The 20754-nt window shown below is 39.8% G+C and overlaps 1 protein-coding gene across 1 annotated transcript in view; it reads left to right on the top strand.

Moving 5' to 3' along the window:
* INADL (InaD-like (Drosophila)) overlaps window positions 1-20754 on the top strand; it is a 472039-nt gene that overhangs the window by 27504 nt on the left and 423781 nt on the right. Inside the window, exons 7-9 of the mRNA XM_011941560.1 lie at window positions 1757-1885; window positions 14127-14345; window positions 17677-17776. Coding sequence (XP_011796950.1) covers window positions 1757-1885; window positions 14127-14345; window positions 17677-17776 — 448 coding nt within the window. The remainder of the gene's footprint in view (window positions 1-1756; window positions 1886-14126; window positions 14346-17676; window positions 17777-20754) is intronic.

Below are 20754 nucleotides of genomic sequence, written 5' to 3'. Positions count from 1 at the left end.
GCTTTTTATTTAAGACTGCATAGTAACTTTGCAATTTAGTATAATAGAAAAACTGGATGGGTATGATGGTTCACACCTGTAATCCCAGAACTCTGGGAGGCCTAGGTAGGAGGGTCGCTTGAGACCAGGAGTTTGAGACCAGCCTGAGGAACACAGTCAAACCCCACCACTATGGCCAGGCACAGTGACTCATGCCTGTAAACCCAGCACTTTGGACCACTATGGCCAGGCACAGTGACTCATGCCTGTAAACCCAGCACTTTGGGAGGCCAAGGTGGGCAGATCACCTGAGGTCAGGAGTTTGAGACCAGCCTGGTCCACATGGTGAAACCCTGTCTCTACTAAAAATATAAAAATTAGCCGAGTGTGGTGGCACATGCTTGTAATCCCAGCTAGTCGGGAGGCTGAGGCAGGAGGATTGCTTGAACCTGGCAGGTGGAGGTTGCAGTGAGCTGAGATTATGCCACTGCACTCCTGCCTGGGTGACAGAGTAACGCTCTGTCTCAAAAAAACAAAAAACAAAAACATCCCACCTCGACAAAAGATTAAAAAATTAGCTGGGCATGGTGGTACATGCCTGTAGTCCCAGCTATTTGGGAGGCTGAGGTTACAGGATGGATGATCCCAGGAGTTTGAGGCTGACATGAGCTCTCATCATGCATTGCATTGTAAGCTGGGTAACAGAGTGAGACCTTGTGGAAGGAAGGAAGGAAAGGAAGGAAAGGAGGGAAGGAAAGGAAGGAAGGAAAGGAAGGAAAGGAGGGAAGGAAAGGAAGGAAGGAAAGGAGGGAAGGGAGGAAGGGAGGAAGGGAGGAAGGGAGGGAGGGAGGAAGGGAGGAAGGGAGGAAGGAAGGAAGGAAGGAAGGAAGCCCTAATGATCTTGAGAGGGAGGCTATTGTTCTGCAGTTGGATTATGTGAAGTAATGCCCATTTCTCATGGAAACCTGCTAGTTAGAGGGGAAATGCTTATGTCTTTTAGTCTGATTTGTATAGTCCTATTGCTAATATCTTCAGTGGGGCCTACCTTTCCTCTCCCTCATAAGAGTCTCCTAAATTAGTCTCTCCACTTTGTGTCCTACCACCATTTTAGATTCTTCTCATTGCTGCAAGATGAATTTTCTTAAACCACTTCTTTGGTTCTGTCATTTCTCTTCTAAAACCTTTAACTATTTCCACTTGATTACCCAGTTAAATCCAACCCTTTGATCATATCTTTCATCCATTTTGTTATCTGGCCTAGCTTTGCCCTTATATTTTCTTTTTGCTTGAATGTCTTCTTTTGTAGTGCAACTTAAATGCCCCTTTTCCTTGAAGTTTTCTGTAATTCTTCATTGGTTTTGACTTCATGTTCTTCCTTCCCTGTAAAAAGTCTTTATAATATTTTGTGATTCTCTTTGAAGCAGACATGTATTTACTGGTCCCTACTATGTGCTGGGCACTGTGCTGGATATCCAGTGTAGAGTGAGGAGTGAGAAATGTTTCCTGTGCTCTTAGGGCTAGTGCCTTATGATCCAATATTCTGCCTTGTATTTTAATTATTTGTGTTTTACTTTCTCTCTACTGGATTATAAGATCCCTGCGGTCAGGGACCATATGATTATCTCTGTCTGTATGTCTTAGCCTGTAGAACATTGCCTTGATTAATTGTATGAATGTTCAGTTTGTTGCAATGTTACTTTGGTAATGATTGTATTGGAAAGCTAAGAATCTGTGAGTATTACTGATCCTGTGACTCTTATGTGCCATTAATTTGTAGGTTTGTTGGGGCCATGTTGAAGAGGTTGAGCTCATTAATGATGGCTCCGGACTAGGTTTTGGTATAGTTGGAGGAAAAACAAGTGGCGTGGTTGTGAGGACTATAGTTCCTGGAGGATTAGCAGATCGAGTAAGTCAACCTTCCTTGTTGTCATTTTGGTTTTATAAAATTTAAGTTGTATGAATTGAAATGTAATTTTATAACATGAGTTACCAGGATATATGACTTAATAACTAGAATTTAAATATAGCTTAAAAATGGTTTATTCTGTAAGTATTATTAGTATACATGCTGTCTTATTTTAAACAGTTCCTAAATCAACATTTTTGGGGTTTGTTTTGCTTATAATTGACATGCTTCATGATTCCATCAGAGGACAATTTTTTTTTTAATTGAAAAGCGTTGTTAATGAATATTGCATTTTGAACATCTGTATTATTCTCCTCTAGTGTGTCTTTCAATGGCCTAAATGTTAAAATCAGAAGATAATAGCGATTATAAACGTTTGTCCCAATATCATACATGGTAAATTTCACTTGAATTAAAATTTATGGCCTTATAAGTTAAATGACTACCTTTCATTGTTTAGCAGTGTTTAAACTGAAAGTGGGCTATTAAAAAAATTAGCAACTGTTTCTGCTTAATTTTATATTGAAGAAATGTTAATTACTACATTTAGTTTTTAGAAATTAGTTTAGAAATTTGACTCTGAAGCCACTTAATAATAAGCCCATATTATATAGAATAGCCATGATAAATCAGAAATAACTTTAGTTATTCCCATAATCAGAATGATATGTAAAATTTCACTGATTATTGCCCAGTTACATATAAATTTATCCCTTCTAATGGACATACATAAGTAAAAATGAGCTTGCCGTGCAAATGCAGCTTCAAGGCAAGTTCCTTGGCTCTTCATTTCTGATCATGATTGCTTCACCTTATGCAGCTTGTGGAGCCATTGATGTTCCTCTCATCATTTCAGCACCTAAGAGTATTTATTTAGAACAGCAGTTGTCAAAGTTTGGTTGTGGGCCTCTGGAGGGCTCTGAGAGCCTTGCAGATGGTCTATGAGATCCAAACAGCTTTTACAATAATACCACGACGTTATTATCCCTTTCACCCTGTTAACATTTGTACTGATGATACAAAAGCAGCTGCAGGCTAAAACTGCTGGTGCCTTGGTGCAAAACAAGGCAGTGGCCACAAACTATTATAGTAATCATTTCATTCTTTTCTGCCATGTTCTTGCAACAAAAAGGAAAAAAAATGCCGTTTCAATTGAAGTTTTTTTATGATGCAGTAAAATGATTAATTTTAGTAAATTTTGACCATTTAGTGCATGTCTTTTGAATATTGTCAAAATGGGAAGTATTATGTAGCATTCTTGCTATGTACTGAAGTATGATGGTTGTCTTAAGGAAAGTCATTTGCAAGGTGAATCTGCTACTTTTTTATGTGGAACAGCATTTTTATTTTTATAAAAATAACTGCAGAAAAATTATGTTTATCCAGACGTGGGTATTTGGAAGATGTTTTCTTGAGAATGGATGATGTTATTTTAAGGAAAACAACTGACACTGTTTGTTAGCAACAATAAAATTTGAGCTTAAGCAAAAAGTAGAATTTTGGAAAATTTGTATTTTACCATGAGCTTGACATTTCCCTAATATTTAAAAGCTTTCTAAGGCTGGGCGTGGTGGCTCATGCCTGTAATCCCAGCACTTTGGGAGGCCAAGGTGAGAGCATCTCTTGAGCCCAGGAGTTCGATACCAGCCTTGGCAATGTGGCAAAAACCTGTCTCTACAAAAGACACAAAAGTTAGCTGGGCATGGTGCTACTTGGGAGGCTGAGGTGGGAGGAGGTGGAGGCTGCTTTGAGCCGAGATTGTGGCACTGAACTCCATCCAGCCTGGGCGACAGAGTATGACCCTGTCTGAAGAAAAAAAATAAAAAGAAAAGTAAAGAAAGGCATTTCTGATTAGATTGTTGATTGATATTAATCAATATGATTGTCTTGATATTATATGATGAAATATGTCAGTACTTGGAAGGTCTGCATAACTGTGAATTGGTATTTTCTTTTCTTCTTCTCTTTTTTTTTTTGAGCAGAGTCTTGCTCTGTTGCCTAAGCTAGAGTGCAGTGACATGATCCTATCTTATTGCAGCCTCGACCTCCCAGGCTTAAGCAGTCCTCCTACCTCAGTCTCCTGAGTAGCTGGTATTACAGGCATGTACCACCAAGCTAGGCTAATTTATTTTTATTTTTATTTTTTTGAGACAGGGTCTCACTCTGTCACCCAGGCTGGACTGCAGTGGTGCGATCTCGGCTGACTGCAGCCTCCCTCTGGGGCTCAAGTGATCCCCCACCTCAGCTTCTGGAGTAGCTGGGACTACAGACACAGGCCACCGTGCCTGGCTAATTTTTGTGTTTTTTTGTAGAGACGGGGTTTCACTATGTTGCCCAGGCTGATTTCAAATTCCTGAGCTCAAGCAATCCTCCCGCCTTGCCCTCCCAAAGTGCTGGAATTACAGGTGTGAGTCATTGCACCTGCCTGGCCTTATTTTTATTTTTTTGTAGAGACAGTCTCACTTTGTTTCCCGGGCTGGTCTTGAATTCCTGGCCTGAAGTGATCCTCCTGCTCAGGCCTTCCAAAGTGCTGGGATTGTAGGTATGAGCCACCATATTCAGCCTCAATATTTTGTGAAGACCAGTATGTGATATGACAAAATAATATGTAGCTAAATGATCCTCTCGAAAATCAAGATAGATGAGTCGATTTCAATAGTGTCTGAAAGTTTGTTGATATAGTTCCAGATTCTACATTGTAACTGTATAAGAAACCACCACTCCCCATTCCAACTATATATCCGATCGAGGCCAGATATTCTTCATATACTTCATATACTTCATCCGAAACAGTATATTGTAACACATTGAATGCAGAAGCAAATGAGTCCAGCTGTTTTCTTTTAAGCCAGATATTAAAGAGATTTGTAAAAATACTAAACAGTCCCACTCATATATATATATATATATATATATGTGTATGTATGTATGTAAGATTTGATGACTTGCTAGGAGGATTCACAGAACTCAGCATACAGTTGTACCCATAGCTATATTTATTACAGTGAAGAATACAAAGCAAAATCAACATGGAAAAGGTTGCATAAGGTGGAGACTGGAGGAAGCCAAGCACAAGCTTCCATGAGTCCTCTCCCTGTGGAGTCATATAGGACACACTTACATATATATATATATATATATAGGCAAGAGTGGGACTGTTTAATATTTTTAATTTAATTTAATATATGATATATACTATATAATTTAATATATAATAAATATATATATTTAATATATATATATTTTGAGATGGAGTCTTGCTCTGTTGCCCAGGCTAGAGTGCAGTGGTGCAATCTTGGCTCACCAGAACCTCTGCCTCCCAGGTTCAAGTGATTCTCCTACCTCAGGCTCCCGAGTAGCTGGAACTACAGGTGTGTGCCACCATGCCTGGCTAATTTTTGCATTTTTAGTAGAGATGGGGTTTCACTATGTTGGCCAGGCTGGTCTCGAACTCCTGACCTCGTGATCCACCCGCCTCAGCCTCCCAAAGTGCTAGGATTACAGGTGTGAGCCACCACGCCTGGCCAATATTTTTTGTTTTGGAAAATATGGCTCTTTTAAAAATATATACACAATATACATAAATATTGATAAAAATTAACATTAAATATTAAATATTAAAAAATTCCTCAGTACCAATTTTTGCATGTGTATATGTTTGTGAATTCATCTTTACCAGATTTCTCCAGAGAAACAGAACCAATAGGATATGTGTGTGATTATTTTTAAAAAGAGATTATTTTTAAAAATTGGCTCATGCCATGGTGGGGGCTGGCAAGTCCAAAATTTGTAGGGAAGGCAAGGAGGCTGGAAACCCAGACAAGAGTTGATGTTGTAGTCTTGTGTTTGAGATCTATAGGGCAGGCCAGCAGAATGTCTCGGGAAGCTCTGTTACATTCTTGAGGCAGAATTTCTTCTCTAGGAAATCTCAGTTTTTGTTTGTGAATTCTTCAACTGATTGGATGAGACTCACCTACATCATTGAGGGTAATCTTCCTTTACTTAAAGTCAATTGTATATGCTAATCACATTTACAAAGTACCTTTGCAGCAACATCTAGATTAGTGATTGACCAAAACAGTCAGCACCACAGCCCAGCCAAGATGACACATATAATTTAACTGTTATCCATTACCACAATCAAGGTAATGAGCGTATTCATTACTCCTAGCCGATTCCTGTACTACTTTGTAATTCCTATCCCTCCATCCTTAATAATTTTTAAGAGTGTAAAGGAGTTCTGTCTTTATCCATTTAGTGTTGCTATAAGGAAATGTCTGAGGATAGGTAATTTAAAATAAAAGAGGTTTATTTAGCTTATAGTTCTGCTGGCTAGAAAATTGGGCATCTGGGGAAAGCCTCAGGCTGCTTCCATGGTGGAAGATGGAGAGCCAGTGTGTGCAGAGATCACATGGGCAGCGAGGAAGCTGGGGTGGAGAGGCGGAGGAGGGGGGGGCAACTCTCTTTTTAACAATCAGAGTGAGAATTCACTGCACTAAGTAAACTCACTGCAGAGAACTCAGAGCAAGAACTCACTGCACCAAGCCATTCATGAGGGATTCACTCCCATGACCCAAACACCTCCCATTGGGCCTCACCTCTAACAGTGGGGATGAGATATCAACATGAGGTTTGGGGGGACAACCATCTAAACTGTAGCAAGTTCTGAGACCAGAATGTTTGAGAATGTTCATTTTATAGACCTTTAAAACACATCTGTGGCTGGGTGCGGTGGCTCATGCCTGTAATCCCAACACTTTGGGAGGCTGAGCCGGGCAGATCACTTGAGGTCAGGAGTTTGGGACCAGCCTGGCCAACATGGTGAAACACTGTCTCTACTAAAAATACAAAAAATTAGCTGGGCGTGGAGGTGCATGCCTGTAATCCCAGCTACTTAGGAGGCTGAGGCACGAGAATTGCTTGAACCTTGGAGGCAGAGGTTGCAGTGAGCCAAGATCACACCACTGCACTCCAGCCTGGATGACAGAGGAAGACTCTGTCTCAAAACGAACAAACAAACAAAAACCACACACATCTGTGGCACAACACAATATTCTTTAAGGATTCTTTAAAAATGTTTTGTAACCTAGAAAGAATAAAATATTGCAGAAAAATTTGGGATGCCTTTCTTTGTATTCCCTCCCTCCTCCTGCCTCTGCCTTAGAAGTTTTAATAGGTTTTTTGTTGGAGTGGCATTTTTTTTTTCCCGAAATGCAAAGTGGAGTGGTTATTGTGCAAAACAAAGGGTCAAGTAGATTTAAACAAAATCCGATAGGTTTCTTTACTGTAAGAATTTTCTTAGCTTTTAAAATACTAACGTGCTTTATGAATTTTCACAAGAGTAAGATGTGCAGAGTTTCCCAGATTAATCCCATTGAGGCATTGTTGGAAAAATCCCAAGTCTGATTTTCGCCCTTTACTGGAAGGGATCATCACTATTTCAGATCATCAAAGAGGAGGTAGAGGGTATGCTTGTCATAGGGTCATAAGAGCTCAAAGAAGCAAGTACTTATGCCAGACATTGTTATCTGCTTAATGTGCATTATTCTCATGTAACCTTCAAAACACTCTTAGAAAGTTTTGAAGTTTTATTCCCAAATTGTAGATATGGAAACTATTAAGAAATTGCCCAAGGTTACAGCAGCTAGGTGAGCCACAGAGTCAGGATTGAACCCATATCTGTTTGATTCTGAAGTCTGAGCTTTGTCGTTAGAATTTATCCAAAGTTAATCCCAGTGTTTTCCTTTTCCTGATACACACCTGTGCACAACTGTTCACATCTATCAACAGGGAGTAGCCAGCTCTAGGAACAACAGAGCTATTGTCTCTTCTAGGGCATGTGGTAAAGCCTAGGCATAGGGGACAGAGCAGTATTCACTTCTCCTTTCCTCTCATGTCAGCTGATGGCAGACAAAATCTCTTCAGCCTTCTTGCTATAACCAATTTATCTCCTTCCTCAGCCTGGCCTCATTTGTTCCTTATTACCAGTCAATGTTATGCTTGCTGTAACTCATGAAATGACTTAAGCTGCCCTAGGCTGTGGCACAAGACATGGTGTACACCCTCCCTATTATTTACCTTTGGAGAAATTCGTCTCAACAAACCTACATCCAAATTAGCCTCTGAAAGGAAAGAGCATAGGACTATAATATGTGAGCTTTAGAATCAGACAGATGAAGGCTTGAATTCTGGATCCACCTCTCACCCTGGGCAAATGACTTCTTGGCTTACTTCCATGTTTCTAAAATGGTCCCCAAGACACCAGATTTGATGACTTGCTAGGAGGATTCATAGAACTCAGCATGCAGTTGTACCCGCAGCTATATTTATTACAGTGAAGAATACAAAGCAAAATCAACATGGAAAAGCTTGCATAAGGTGGAGCCTGGAGGAAACCAGGCACAAGCTTCCACGAGTCCTCTCCCTGTGGAGTCATATAGGACACATTTAAATCTTCCAGTGGTGAATTATGACCACACATCTGAAACGTCTGCCATGGAAGCCCATCAGAGACTCTGCCGAAACATAGGGTTATTACTGGATGCTGGTCACAGAGGCACACACTGTGTAGCATATACTGAAGACCTAGACTTGCAGAAGAATGCAGGTGTTCACACTTTAGGCACCTTGAGCCATTTTTACCAGGGAATGGTGAGACCCCTCACAGAATCTAAGCTCCCAGGTGGTAGCCAAGGGCTCACCTTGTAAGAAGGCCTTTCCAAGGAAAGTTAATGCTTTTTATTTTTTGGCAGGAGATAATTTTGCTTGCCTTAAATAAAAGTCTGTGTGAAAATTCAATGTTAATCAATGTAACATGCTTAGCACAGTGCCTCTTAGTTCCCAAAATGCTTATAACCCAATGAGAGAGAAATTTATTCTCATTTTGCTTAAGAAGGATCTGAGACTTAGGTAAGATAAACAACTGACCTTTGGCCATACAACTTGACCAAAGCAGAGCTAAGATTTGAACTTGGGTGCATCTGACTCCAAAGCCCTTACTTGTCTTTCTGTTGTGTCCTGCCACTAATGGTGTAAAAGAAATGAAGTAGAAAATAGCATTTATTTATGTAAAAAAATTGATTTATAGAAATCTTTTAAGAAACATTATTGAGATCTAGTTACAATGTCCAATCAGTTAATATAATCGGGCCAATTCCATGGATAGGGAAATTATATGATATTAAAAGGGTAGGTAAAAGGCCTATCTCTCTGTAAGCCTCAGAGCCTCTCCAAAATTCACAGTGCTTGAAACACTCACCTTGAGAACATTCTATCAGTTGTGGCAAGAGTTAAACATCTTTTTGGGAGGTACTTTTTGTTTTGTTTTGTGTGACATTGATAACGGGCAGTGTAAAACCCTTGAAGTGCAGAAACCTATTTCATGTGATCTGAGGAAGTTCTAGGGCAGTCAGGTGTACTGGGATACCTCGTTGTCTTCAGAACACAGCCTATTTAAAGGTTGTCATACATTATTGACATTTTGGTATGAAACAGTTAAAATATGAGTCTATTGACTACCCAGTAACCTAATACTACAAAGGAATGGAACCAAGCAAGGGTTTGAGGGTGGATGTGGACTTTGACAGACTTTTCAGTGTAGAGTAAGGAAGGCCCAGCTTGAGGTCACTAAATGTTGGTTAGTCCCAAGCAATTTTGCTTTGAGTGATTCTATGAACAGATATTTTCTTTACCTTTAAAAATCAGTTAATGAGTGCTCTGGGAATTTGAGTAGGATAGGATAGTTTCTTTAATTCCTTTAGGGAAAAAGTGTTTATTTTGTTTTATAAAGTTACGCTTTTCTATCAATGACATGTTGCCTTTTGATTGAAGACCAATAATAAAATTGGCCTGGAATCAAACATAGTTATTATTTCATTTTCTCAGTTGTGGAAGTATTTGGTGCCTTTTTTTTTTTTTTTTCCTAAATAGAGACAGAGTCTTGCTCTGTCACTTAGGCTAGAGTGCAGTGGTGCGATCCTAGCTCACTGCAGCTTCCAACTCCTGACTTCAAGCAGTCCTCCCAAAGTGTTGGGATTACAGGTGTGAGCCATGGGTACCTGGACTCATTTTTTAGTTTTTGAAGAAACAAATTTGATTTCTTCTTTTGTAGCTCAGGTCTGAATTACTATAGGTTTTAAAAATTTTTTTAAATTATCATACACAACAGCATATCAGAGAAGTTAAAATGCAAAGTAATGTAGGTTGTTTTTTTTTAGCCTAAAGTTGCTACTTTTTTTTTTGTTTGTTTTTTTGAGACAGTGTCTTTCTTTCTCTGTTGCTCAGGCTGGAGTGCAGTGGTGTGATTTTGGCTCACTGCATCCTCCACCTCCCAGGTTCAAGTCTTGTGCCTCAGCCTCCCATGTAGCTGGGATCACAGGTGCTCACCATCACTCCCAGCTAATTTTTGTGTTTTTAGTAGATATGGGGTTTCACTATGTTGGCCAGGCTGGCGATAGAGTGAGACTCCGTCTCAAACAAAAACAAAAACAAAAACTCCTGACCTCAGGTGATGTGCCAGCCTCGGCCTCCCAAAGTGCTGGGATTACTGGTGTACATTCACTGTAAGTGTGTGATACCCCTGTTGCATCAGCTATTTTAATTTTTCTGCCTTTTACACTATCTTCACCAACATGCATAATTTTTTTCTCTTTTGAAAGAATCTATGGATTAATAAAACTTTTATATGTGAATGTTTGATTAGCACGCTGTGTACTTGAATCTTGGCATAGCTATTTATTGGTTTTCATTGATTGACGATTTCTGTTAAAGAACAAAAGGGACTTTTTGTTTCCTCACACAGAAGACAGGTTATGGAAGGAGAATGTTGATCAGAAAATATCAATAAAATGCAGACTGGGGCTGCTGGACTTAGACAAGGTAGCTGTCATTTTGGTGTCTTTCTATCAAGCTGACTAATGACTATTTTTGTACTTATGAATTCTTTAGAACACCTGCTTTTCTGCAGGAAGAAAAGGTTTGACTTTCAGTGACAGATGCAAATTATCGACATCATTTTAAATTAAGAGTTGGGGTAAAATAGAAGAAAACTAATGCCTAGGAAGTGACTAAAAATATACTTTATGATAAAATGTCCTTCTTTGGCCAAGCCAAGGATGAAAACACTTATTAGACATATTTTTAAAAAATTTTTTGATCAAGGCATAATTCTATTGAAGAACAGTTTGATTTACAGAGGCAACTTTACCTTTATTTTTCATCAGGACCACTGACTTTCTCTTAAGTAGTTGCTTATTTTGTTTCAAGTCTGTTGCATGGATGAAAACAGAATATCAAATTATCACTATTAAAGTAGAAATCCAGCAATTCTTCATTCCTTTTTTCGTAACAGTATCCTCCTTGCATCTGTTTCCATTTTCTAAGTCTTTCCAGATGTTTCTGAATTAAATTGCATTTCTGCTGCACCACTTCTCTTCACTTCCAGTCCCTTCTAGTGGCTTCAGCATTTACAACAAAGCACAGAGCTTTGTACGCATTATTTCAATCTAAAGCATTCCTTCATTCAGGTTCCTGTAAAATTGGCAAAAAGGAAGGATGGAGAATAGACGTTTTAGTCTAAAGGTTTTTTAGAAAAACTTTTACCTTCAGAATCTCATCTTTAGCTTGCAGGTGGTGCCACCTGGAACTAGGAGTTTGAAGCTTAGAACCGGATTAACCCAATAGTCATTGCTCTGTTCTCAAGCTTTCTCTCCATGTTGCAGAATATCTATTTTTCATCTTCATTTCATTCAAACTTTTTGAGAGTTATAGGCAATTTCTTGGAGAATAGGAAAGCAGTACATTTACTATCTACTAGCAGCCTTTGCCTGTAGGAGATTGACTTGCTACAGTAATGTTACTCTGGAGATATTGAAGTATAAGGCAAATAACTGGATGAGAGTAGTCTTAGCGAGCAACTTGAATTCAACTTTGGTTCAACCTTTTTATCAGCTTTGTGACCTTGGTCAAGTCAGTCAAACTTTTTGTATCTCAGTTTTTCTCATATGATAGTTGTCCTTCTCTAAGTGAGTTGGTACATGAAAGTGATTTTGAACCTGTAAGGTGCTCTGCATGTATAAGTTTAAATAAAGCTAGCTGTGTTAACATTGTGGTATCTTTAATGTGCTGTAATAAAGATAAGTAGGGTGAATTCAAAATTTCTGACTAAACAAATTTAGGAAAAATTTTGTAAAAATTAGCTGTTTCAAAAATTTATCGAAGAAGGGAAATGAACATTTTGAACAGATACTCATTTTGATAAATTATTTACCTTCTGTGTATGAAATATACATGTAAAAGAATGTATATAATATCTGTGCACATTTTAAATGATAATTAAACAATAATTATTTGCAAGACCAACTTGGGCAACAAAGTGGGACTCCATCTCAACAAAACAAAACAATAATTACCAGTATATAATACATACCACCTAGCTTAAGAAATATAACATTATGTATCTTTTCTTTCAACTCATCTGGAATCTTGACTTTATCTATTTATTTATTTTATTTTTATTTTTTATGAGATAAGAGTCTAGCTCTGGGTCGCCTAAGCTGGAGTGCAGTGACGTGATCTTGGCTTACTGCAACCTCCGCATCCCAGGTTCAAGCGATTCGCATGCCTCAGCCTCCCGAGTAGTTGAGATTATAGGTGTGTGCCATCACACCTGGCTAATTTTTGTATTTTTAGTAGAGATGGGGTTTCTCCATGTTGGCCAGGCTGGTCTCGAACTCTTGGCCTCAAGTGATCCACCAGCCTTGGCCTCCCAAAGTGCTGGGATTACAGGTGTGAGCCACTGTGCTGGCAGAATCATGACTTTAAATACCTCCTATGTGCTGATGACCCACAAGGTTTTTTTTTTTTTTTTTTTAACCTCTCCCCAACTCCCAAATTTAAATGCGTAGTCTAGATTTCTCTACTGAACTTCAGATTTGTGTATCTGGCTGTATACCTGTTACCTCTACTTGAATGTCTTAATAGGTATCTAAGACAACAGCTCTGAAACTGAACTCCTGATTTCCACCTCACCCATCTGTACCTCTGTAGTCTTCATCTCAGTTCGTGGCAACTCTATCTTTCCAGTTGCTCAGGCTAAAAACTTGGGAGTTTTGACCCTTTTCCCGCCTCATAGCCCATATAGAAGCTATCTGCAGATCCTATTGACAGTTTATTAAAAATATATCTTGGCCAGGCATGGTGGCTCATGCCTGTAATCCAAGCACTTTGAGAGGCTGAGGTGGGTGGATCATGAGGTCAGGAGTTTGAGACCAGCATGACATGGTGAAACCCTGTCTCTACTAAAAATACAAAAATTAGCTGAGCGTGGTGGTGCACACCTGTAATCCCAGCTATTCAGGAGGCTGAGGCAGGAGAATCCCTTGAACCCCGGAGGCGGAGGTTGCGGTGAGCTGAGATCACGCCATTGCCCTCCAGCCTGGGTGACAGAGCGCGAGATTCTGATTAAAAAACAAAACAAAACAAAAAACTCTCTCTCTCTCTCTCTCTCTATCTATCTAGAATCTCACTTCTGAACACCCCAACTGTGAACCACACCCAAGCTATTGTGGATTATTGCTAAGGCCTCCCAACTCATATTTTTGCTTCTCTCGTTTCCTCTTCTGTAGTTTATTTTAAGCACAGAAGCTTGAATTCTGTTGTTAAAGTCAGTCAGGTAATGTCACTCTTCTGTTTCAAAATCCTACTCAATGCCTTCTCTTCGCAATCATGCAAAGAAGATGTCCTATACTGTCTGACTCCGTTAACTCTCCCATCTCTTAGATTACTCTTTTTTTTCCTCATTTTCTTGTAGCCGCACTGGCATCTTTCTATTCCTCCAACATGTCACTGAGGATGTTGGTTTTCAAGTTCCCAGCTTTATGCTGGAGGCTTCTGTTCTGACTTTTCCTTCTTGAGGTCCTGGCTTTTCTGTCCTTTTCCTTGCACACATGGCCATTAAACCCAACTCTAGGCCATTAGGCATGAGCTTATACCCTCAAGCAAAGGCCTTTTTTAGATTACTGGTTACTTTTCTCATTTTGAGCCTTTCCTTTGTGTTCTACGTGAAATTCCTTTACTCTCGCCATTTCAGCGAGTTATTAACAGTACTCCATTGTATTCAGCATTTTAGGTGGCTTCATTGTCAGCCATTTTGCCAGAGCCAAAAATCTGATGAACCGTTACTAACTAGTGAAGTTAGAGCATTGATTTCTTGAAATAATTTTGTCTTTTTCTTGGATTGAAGGATGGAAGACTCCAGACAGGGGACCACATCTTGAAGATTGGTGGCACAAACGTGCAGGGAATGACCAGCGAGCAAGTTGCACAAGTTCTAAGGAACTGTGGGAATTCAGTCAGGATGCTCGTTGCTAGAGATCCAGCTGGTGACATTTCAGTCACCCCTCCTGCCCCTGCAGCCTTACCTGTTGCCCTGCCTACTGTAGCCAGCAAGGGCCCTGGTTCTGTGAGTTATACATATCATTCTTTCATCTTAAACCAAAGCCTGGGTGTGACACACTATAAGATAAGAAATTCTTTCAACTTGAAGCACCACATTGGTGTGAGTTGCGCGCTCACCAGTGAAACAGGAAAATAAAAAGAGTCATTTGGAGACATTAGACATGTTGGTTTTCTATTTTGCTGTTTCTCAGGGTTAAGTCGTTCAGCCTCCCTTAGCATCAGTGACTTATTTATAAATTGAAGAATAATAATACTTGCCTTGTCTATTTCACTGGGCTGGTGAGGAGACATCCAGGTGGTGGAGGGAAAACTGTTAACACTGGCTGATGTGTGAGAATTATCACTGGTAGCGACAGGCTGGCTAAAGGGAATGGATATCAATAAAAATATTTATTATACTAATTATTTTAGTTATATAATAATAATAGTTATTTTTAATTATCAAACACCTGGAATTGTTCAGGTCATCTGAAGTCTTCACAGTAATTCCGCCAGATAGGCCTTATTGCACATTTAATAGATGAGGAAAATAAAGTCAAACATCATGTTAAAGACTTTATAGGGAGTAAGTTGCAAACTGGAATTTGAATTTACGTCTTTCTGGTCCATTCCAAGCTCCTTCCCACTATCTCAGCACGGGCTTTTAGTGAAGACATAATAAAGTAAAAGCAAAGAAATGGGTTTTTTGTTTGTTTGTTTGTTTTGTTTTGTTTTTGAGATGGAGTTTCGCTCTTATTGCCCAGGCTGGAGTGCAGTGGCGTGATCTCGGCTCACCGCAACCTCCGCCTCCCTGGTTCAAGCGATTCTCCTGCCTCAGCCTCCCGAGTAGCTGGGATTACAGGCATGCACCACCACGCCTGGCTAATTTTGTATTTTTAGTAGAGATCGGAGTTTCTGCATGTTTGTCAGGCTGGTCTCGAACTTCCGACCTCAGGTGATCTGCCCACCTTGGCCTCCCAAAGTGCTAGGATTACAGGCGTGAGCCACCATGACTGGCCAGAAATAGGTGTTAAAGGGAGGGTCCAGGAGGAAGAGGAAAGAAAAGAGAAATGGGCCGGACGTGGTGGCTCATGCCTCTAATCCCAGCACTTTGGGAGGCCAAGGTGGGTGGATCGCCTGAGGTCAGGAGTTCAAGACCAGCCTGGCCAACATGGCAAAACCCAATCTCTACTAAAAATACAAAAATTAGCCAGATGTGGTGCACACCTGTAGTCCTGGATTCTCCGGCTGAGTCGCTTCAACCGAGGAGGCAGAGGTTGCAGTGAGCTGAGATCATGTCACTGCACTCCAGCCTGGGCAACAGGACAAGACTCTGTTAAAAAAAAAGAAAGAAAGAAACAAAAACAAAAGGAAAGAGAAATGATTATGGTGGGAAAAGGGTGGAAGGCCACTGATTATCATCACCTGAGATGTCATTCTGTGTATTCTGGGAAGTTGTTGCCTTTCTCTACTTGGAACTGTATGAGTGGAAGTTTTCTATTTGAAATATCAGAACCTTTAAAAAGTTTCTCCAGCTGGGCTCGGTGGCTCACGCCTGTAATCCCAGCACTTTGGGAGACTAAGGCGGGTGGATCACATGAGGCCAGGAGTTCGAGACCAGCCTGGCCAACATGGTGAAACCCAACTCTACTAAAAATACAAAGATTAGCCAGGAGTGGTGGCACATGCTTGTAATCCCAGCTACTTAGGAGACTGAGGCAGGAGAATCACTTGAACCCGGGAGGTGGAAGTTGCAGTGAGCCGAGATCCTGCTACTGCACTCTAGCCTGGGTGACAGAGTAAGACTCTGTCTCAAAAAAAAAATAGTTTCTCCAAATTGTGGTTACATTTTCTTTTTCCTCTATTACTCTAGTTCCCTGGAGCCTTCTACTTTGTAGTGAGAGACAAATGTGGATATGTGATAAGTGGAAACTTGATCGAATCAATTATTTACTTTCTCATGTTAATGTTTTGAATTAAAAGCAAAGTATTATGTATTTAGACACCTTACTCATTTACAGAATAGTTTAAAAGACGAGTATTGAAAATAAGTTTTAGGGCCAGATGCAGTAACTCACACCTGTAGTTCCAGCTACCTGGAAGGCTGAAGGGGGAGGATTGCTTGAGGCCAGGAGTTTGAGGTTGCAATAAGCTGTGATTGCTGCATTGCACTCCTGCTTGGGTGACAGAGCAAGATTCTGTCTCTGGAAAAAACAAAAACAAAAAAACCAACAACAAAGAGGAAAATAAAATAAGTTTTAGGTCAATATTTTTATATTACTGAACAATAATTAGTTTTATGTTTTGTTTCTAAATTTTTCTTTATGTTCGTAGTTCTTTCAGATACCAGTATAGCCTAACTTTTTTCTAAGTGGTTATATTAGCTTTCTATTGTTGTATAATACATTTACTGGTTTAAAACAATGTCCTTTGTTAGTTCACAGTTCTGTAGGTCAGAATTCAGGGTGGGCTTGGCTGGGCTCTCTGCTTAGCTGCTGTAGCTTCTTTTTTTCTTTTTCTTTTTTTTATTTTTCTTTTTTGAGATAGAGTCTTGCTCTGTTGCCCAGCCTGGAGTGCAGTGGTGTGATCTCGGCTCACTGCAGCCTCCGCCTCTTGGGTTCAAGTGATCCTCCTGTATCAGCCTCTGGAGCAGTGGGGGTTACAGGCATGTGCCACCACGCCTGGCTAATTTTTGTATTTTTAGTAGAGACGGGGTTTTACCATGCTGGCCAGGCTGGTCTCAAACTCCTGACCTCAGGTGATCTGCCCGCCTCGGCCTCCCAAAATGCTGGGATTATAGGTGTGAGCCACTGTACCTGGCCTTTGCTTAGCTTCTTACAAAGGCCAAAATCAAGGTGTGGGCCTGGCTGAGCTCTTTTCTGGATGCCCTGGGGATAGTCCACGTCCAGTCTCATTCAGATTGTTGGCAGAATCTTGTTCCTTGCAACTGTAGGACTGAGGTCCCCTTTTATTTGTTGGCTGCCAGCCAGAGACCTCTTTTGGCTCCTTAAGGTCCCCCACATTACTTGTCACGTGACTCCCTCCGTCTTCAAACCACAAGTTGAGTCCTTAATGATTCAGATCTTTTTCATTTCCCTTTCTACTACCAGCAGGAGAAAACTCTGCCTTTAAAGGACTCCAGTGATGAGATTAGGCCCACCTGGATAATCTCCATTTTGCCATGTAATATGGCATCAATATGGGAGTAGCATAAGGGATTGAAGGTCATGGGACTGTCTTAAAATTCTGCCTACCATAGGCGCTAAGAAAATACTTGACAAACCTTGCGCAGATTGACTATGTACACACAGGTATGCCACTAAGCATATATAATTAAATTTGGTTTTTCCTTTTAGGACAGTTCTCTTTTTGAAACTTACAATGTTGAGCTCGTGAAAAAAGATGGGCAGAGTCTTGGAATTAGAATTGTTGGCTATGTTGGAACATCTCATACAGGTAAATGAATCATTTCTATTTTATATTTGGAAATAATTGTAAAGGATATTAAGGTTTCTAAATAGTAAAATTAAATACTTGAGGATTTTAATTTAAATCTTGAACAATAAAACCATGAATCTATGCTAGCAACCAGTCACTTCTCAGTGATTACAGAGTCACATTTTTATCTCAGTAGTTTTATAGCTGGCTTGATATCCATTAACAAAATAATATAATTGGCCAGCTCAGTGTATAATATTTGAATTGTACCTTCTCTTGTTTGTAAAATAGCTATATTATGAATATTGTTAATATATTATGATAGATTAGATTTGTGATAAGTAAATTGATTACTGTATATATTTCATATTGTAAATGTTCCCAAAGTATGACTATTATGTTTTATCACTAAAAAAAAAGTTAAAACAAGCATTTTCATTAGAACTATTTTCCTTTCATGTAAAAGGAATAAACTATGAGAATGAATACACAGTTCAAGTATCTCTGAATAAAACTCTCTCAACTCCTATCTGCAAAGGTTTGGTAACTTTCACTATAAGATTTATTCCTTTATTTTAAGATAATTATTAGGGTAAGAAAAAAATAAACTTTTCCATAAATATTTGCTAATAATATGAAAATTCAGAGTTATAAAATGTTCTGGTATTTTTTAATAGCAAGATTGCAGAGTTCATTTCCTTAAAAAAAATCGTTATTTTGCATACTTACAGCAGGTGGAAGGATTAAGAGTGCTAATGTATTCAAAGTCCTGAATGAAATTCATGTCAGACCACCTTGTGCTATTTTAGCCTAATGAAATATCTTTTTTCAAACCTTTAGATTCTAAGTGCCACCTTTATTTAGGTTCAGAATTTAATGACATTCAAAAGAGCTCAGTGTGGATTGTATAATAATGTTGCAAAAAACCACTTTGAGTAGTTTTTAGTATGTTAAGTGTGGTTAGAGGAATCATTAGTTCCTAAACTTATGATTTTGTTCCTAAGTGAAAGTGAATGACTGGTAGAACATTGAGAAAATTTCATGTTTACATTACTGAAGAAAGGAAAGTATCTTTTTACTGTTTTACTTCTTTTTTTTTTTTTGAGACAGAGCCTCACTCTGTCGCCCAGGCTGGAGTGCAGTGGAGCAATCTTGGCTCACTGCAACCTTCACCTCCCAGTTTCAAGAGATTCTCCTACCCCAGCCTTCGGGTAGCTAGGACTGCAGGCATGCACCACCACGCCCAGATAATTTTTGTATTTTTAGCAGGGACAGGGTTTCACTATGTTGGCCAGGGTGGTCTCAAACTCATGACCTCAGATGATCCACCTGCCTTGGCCTCCCAAAGTGCTGGGATTACAGGCGTGAGCCACCATGCCTGGCCCATTTTATTTTTTTTATTTATTTATTTTTATTATTATTATTTTTTTTTTTTTGAGACAGAGTCTTGCTCTGTCCCCCAGGCTGGAGTGCAGTGGCCAGATCTCAGCTCACTGCAAGCTCCGCCTCCCGGGTTTTTACGCCATTCTCCTGCCTCAGCCTCCCGAGTAGCTGGGACTACAGGCGCCCGCCACCTCACCCGGCTAGTTTTTTGTATTTTTAGTAGAGATGTGGTTTCACCGTGTTAGCCAGGATGGTCTCAATCTCCTGGCCTCGTGATCCGCCCGTCTCGGCCTCCCAAAGTGCTGGTATTACAGGCTTGAGCCACCGTGCCCGGCGATTTCTTTACCCTCAAAAGTTTTTTGGACTGGGTAGTTAGGGGTGGCAGGGAGCAGGTAAATCCAAACACAACTCAACATGCTTTTTAAAAAGTAGTCTTTGAAAATCATTTTTGCTGTATTCTATTCGTTGGACTTTTGAGCAGTTCTGGAGAGGGTAGAAAAATGAATAAGAAAAGTCTGTTCAGGGAGACAAATGTGTAAGAAACACTTAGTTCTTTTTTAAAAATTATTATTATTATTATTTTTCCTTTTCTGAGATGGAGTCTTGCTCTGTCACCCAGAGCTGTAGTGCAGTGGTGTGATCTCGGCTCACTGCAACCTCTGCCTCCCAGGTTCAAGTGACTCTTGTGCCTCAGACTCCCCAGTAGCTGGGATTACAGGTGCGCACCACCACACCCGGTTCACATTCTGCAGATGTGAAATCTGCAGATATGTGGGGCCCACTGTACAAGCAAACTATCATGGTATGGCAGATGACATATTCAGTTTGTCAGAGGGAAATGGAGAATTCACAAAGAAGGCAGCTTTTGAGCTATGAATGGAAAAGAAGAAGGGTTTTGATAGGTCAAAGTTTACCAGAAGAAAGAAGCTAGAGAAAAGGTAAAATCATGAAAATGCTAGCTGTTTTGGGGGAAATGTCAAGTGTGTGCTGTGGACCAGGCTTGGTGGTTCATGCCTGTAATCCCAGCACTTTGGGAGGCTGAGGCTGGCGGCTCATTTGAGGCCAGAAGTTCAAGACCAGCTTGGGCAACATGGTGAAACCCTGTCTCTACAAAAAATTAAAAAAATTGTAGCTCCAGCTACTCAGGAGGCTGAGGTGGGAGGATCGCTTGAGCTGGGGAGGCAGAAGCTGCAGTGAGCCGTGATTGTGCCACTACACACCAACCTGCAACCTGGGCAACAGAGACAGGCCTTGTTTCAAAAAAAATAGTAATAATAAGAGCCTGGTGTGTCCAGACTTATTTTCCTGGAAAGTTGTAGTGGAAATTGAAGTCAAAAAATAAATTTGGGCAGATTATGGAAGGCCTTGAATGTGATTCTATGAAATTTATATTTTATTTTGTTGGCAATGGGAAGCAATTTATGTTTATTTTTTCTTTTTTTTTTTTTTTTTTTTTTTTTTTTTTTGTTTGAGACAGAGTCTCTACTCTGCCACCCAGGCTGGAGTACAGTGGCAAAATTATGAAAGAAAAAAATATGTGAATATTCATAGAATATTCCTGAAACTACAGTAGTTGCCATTGGGAAGGGGAAATTTTTTTTTTTTTTTTTTTT

Source organism: Colobus angolensis, unplaced genomic scaffold, assembly GCF_000951035.1.
Source record: "Colobus angolensis palliatus isolate OR3802 unplaced genomic scaffold, Cang.pa_1.0 Scaffold102, whole genome shotgun sequence".
Classification (NCBI taxonomy): Eukaryota; Metazoa; Chordata; class Mammalia; order Primates; family Cercopithecidae; genus Colobus; species Colobus angolensis.
Note: the sequence above shows the minus strand (reverse complement) of the source record. Positions and strands in the feature narration are given on the sequence as shown.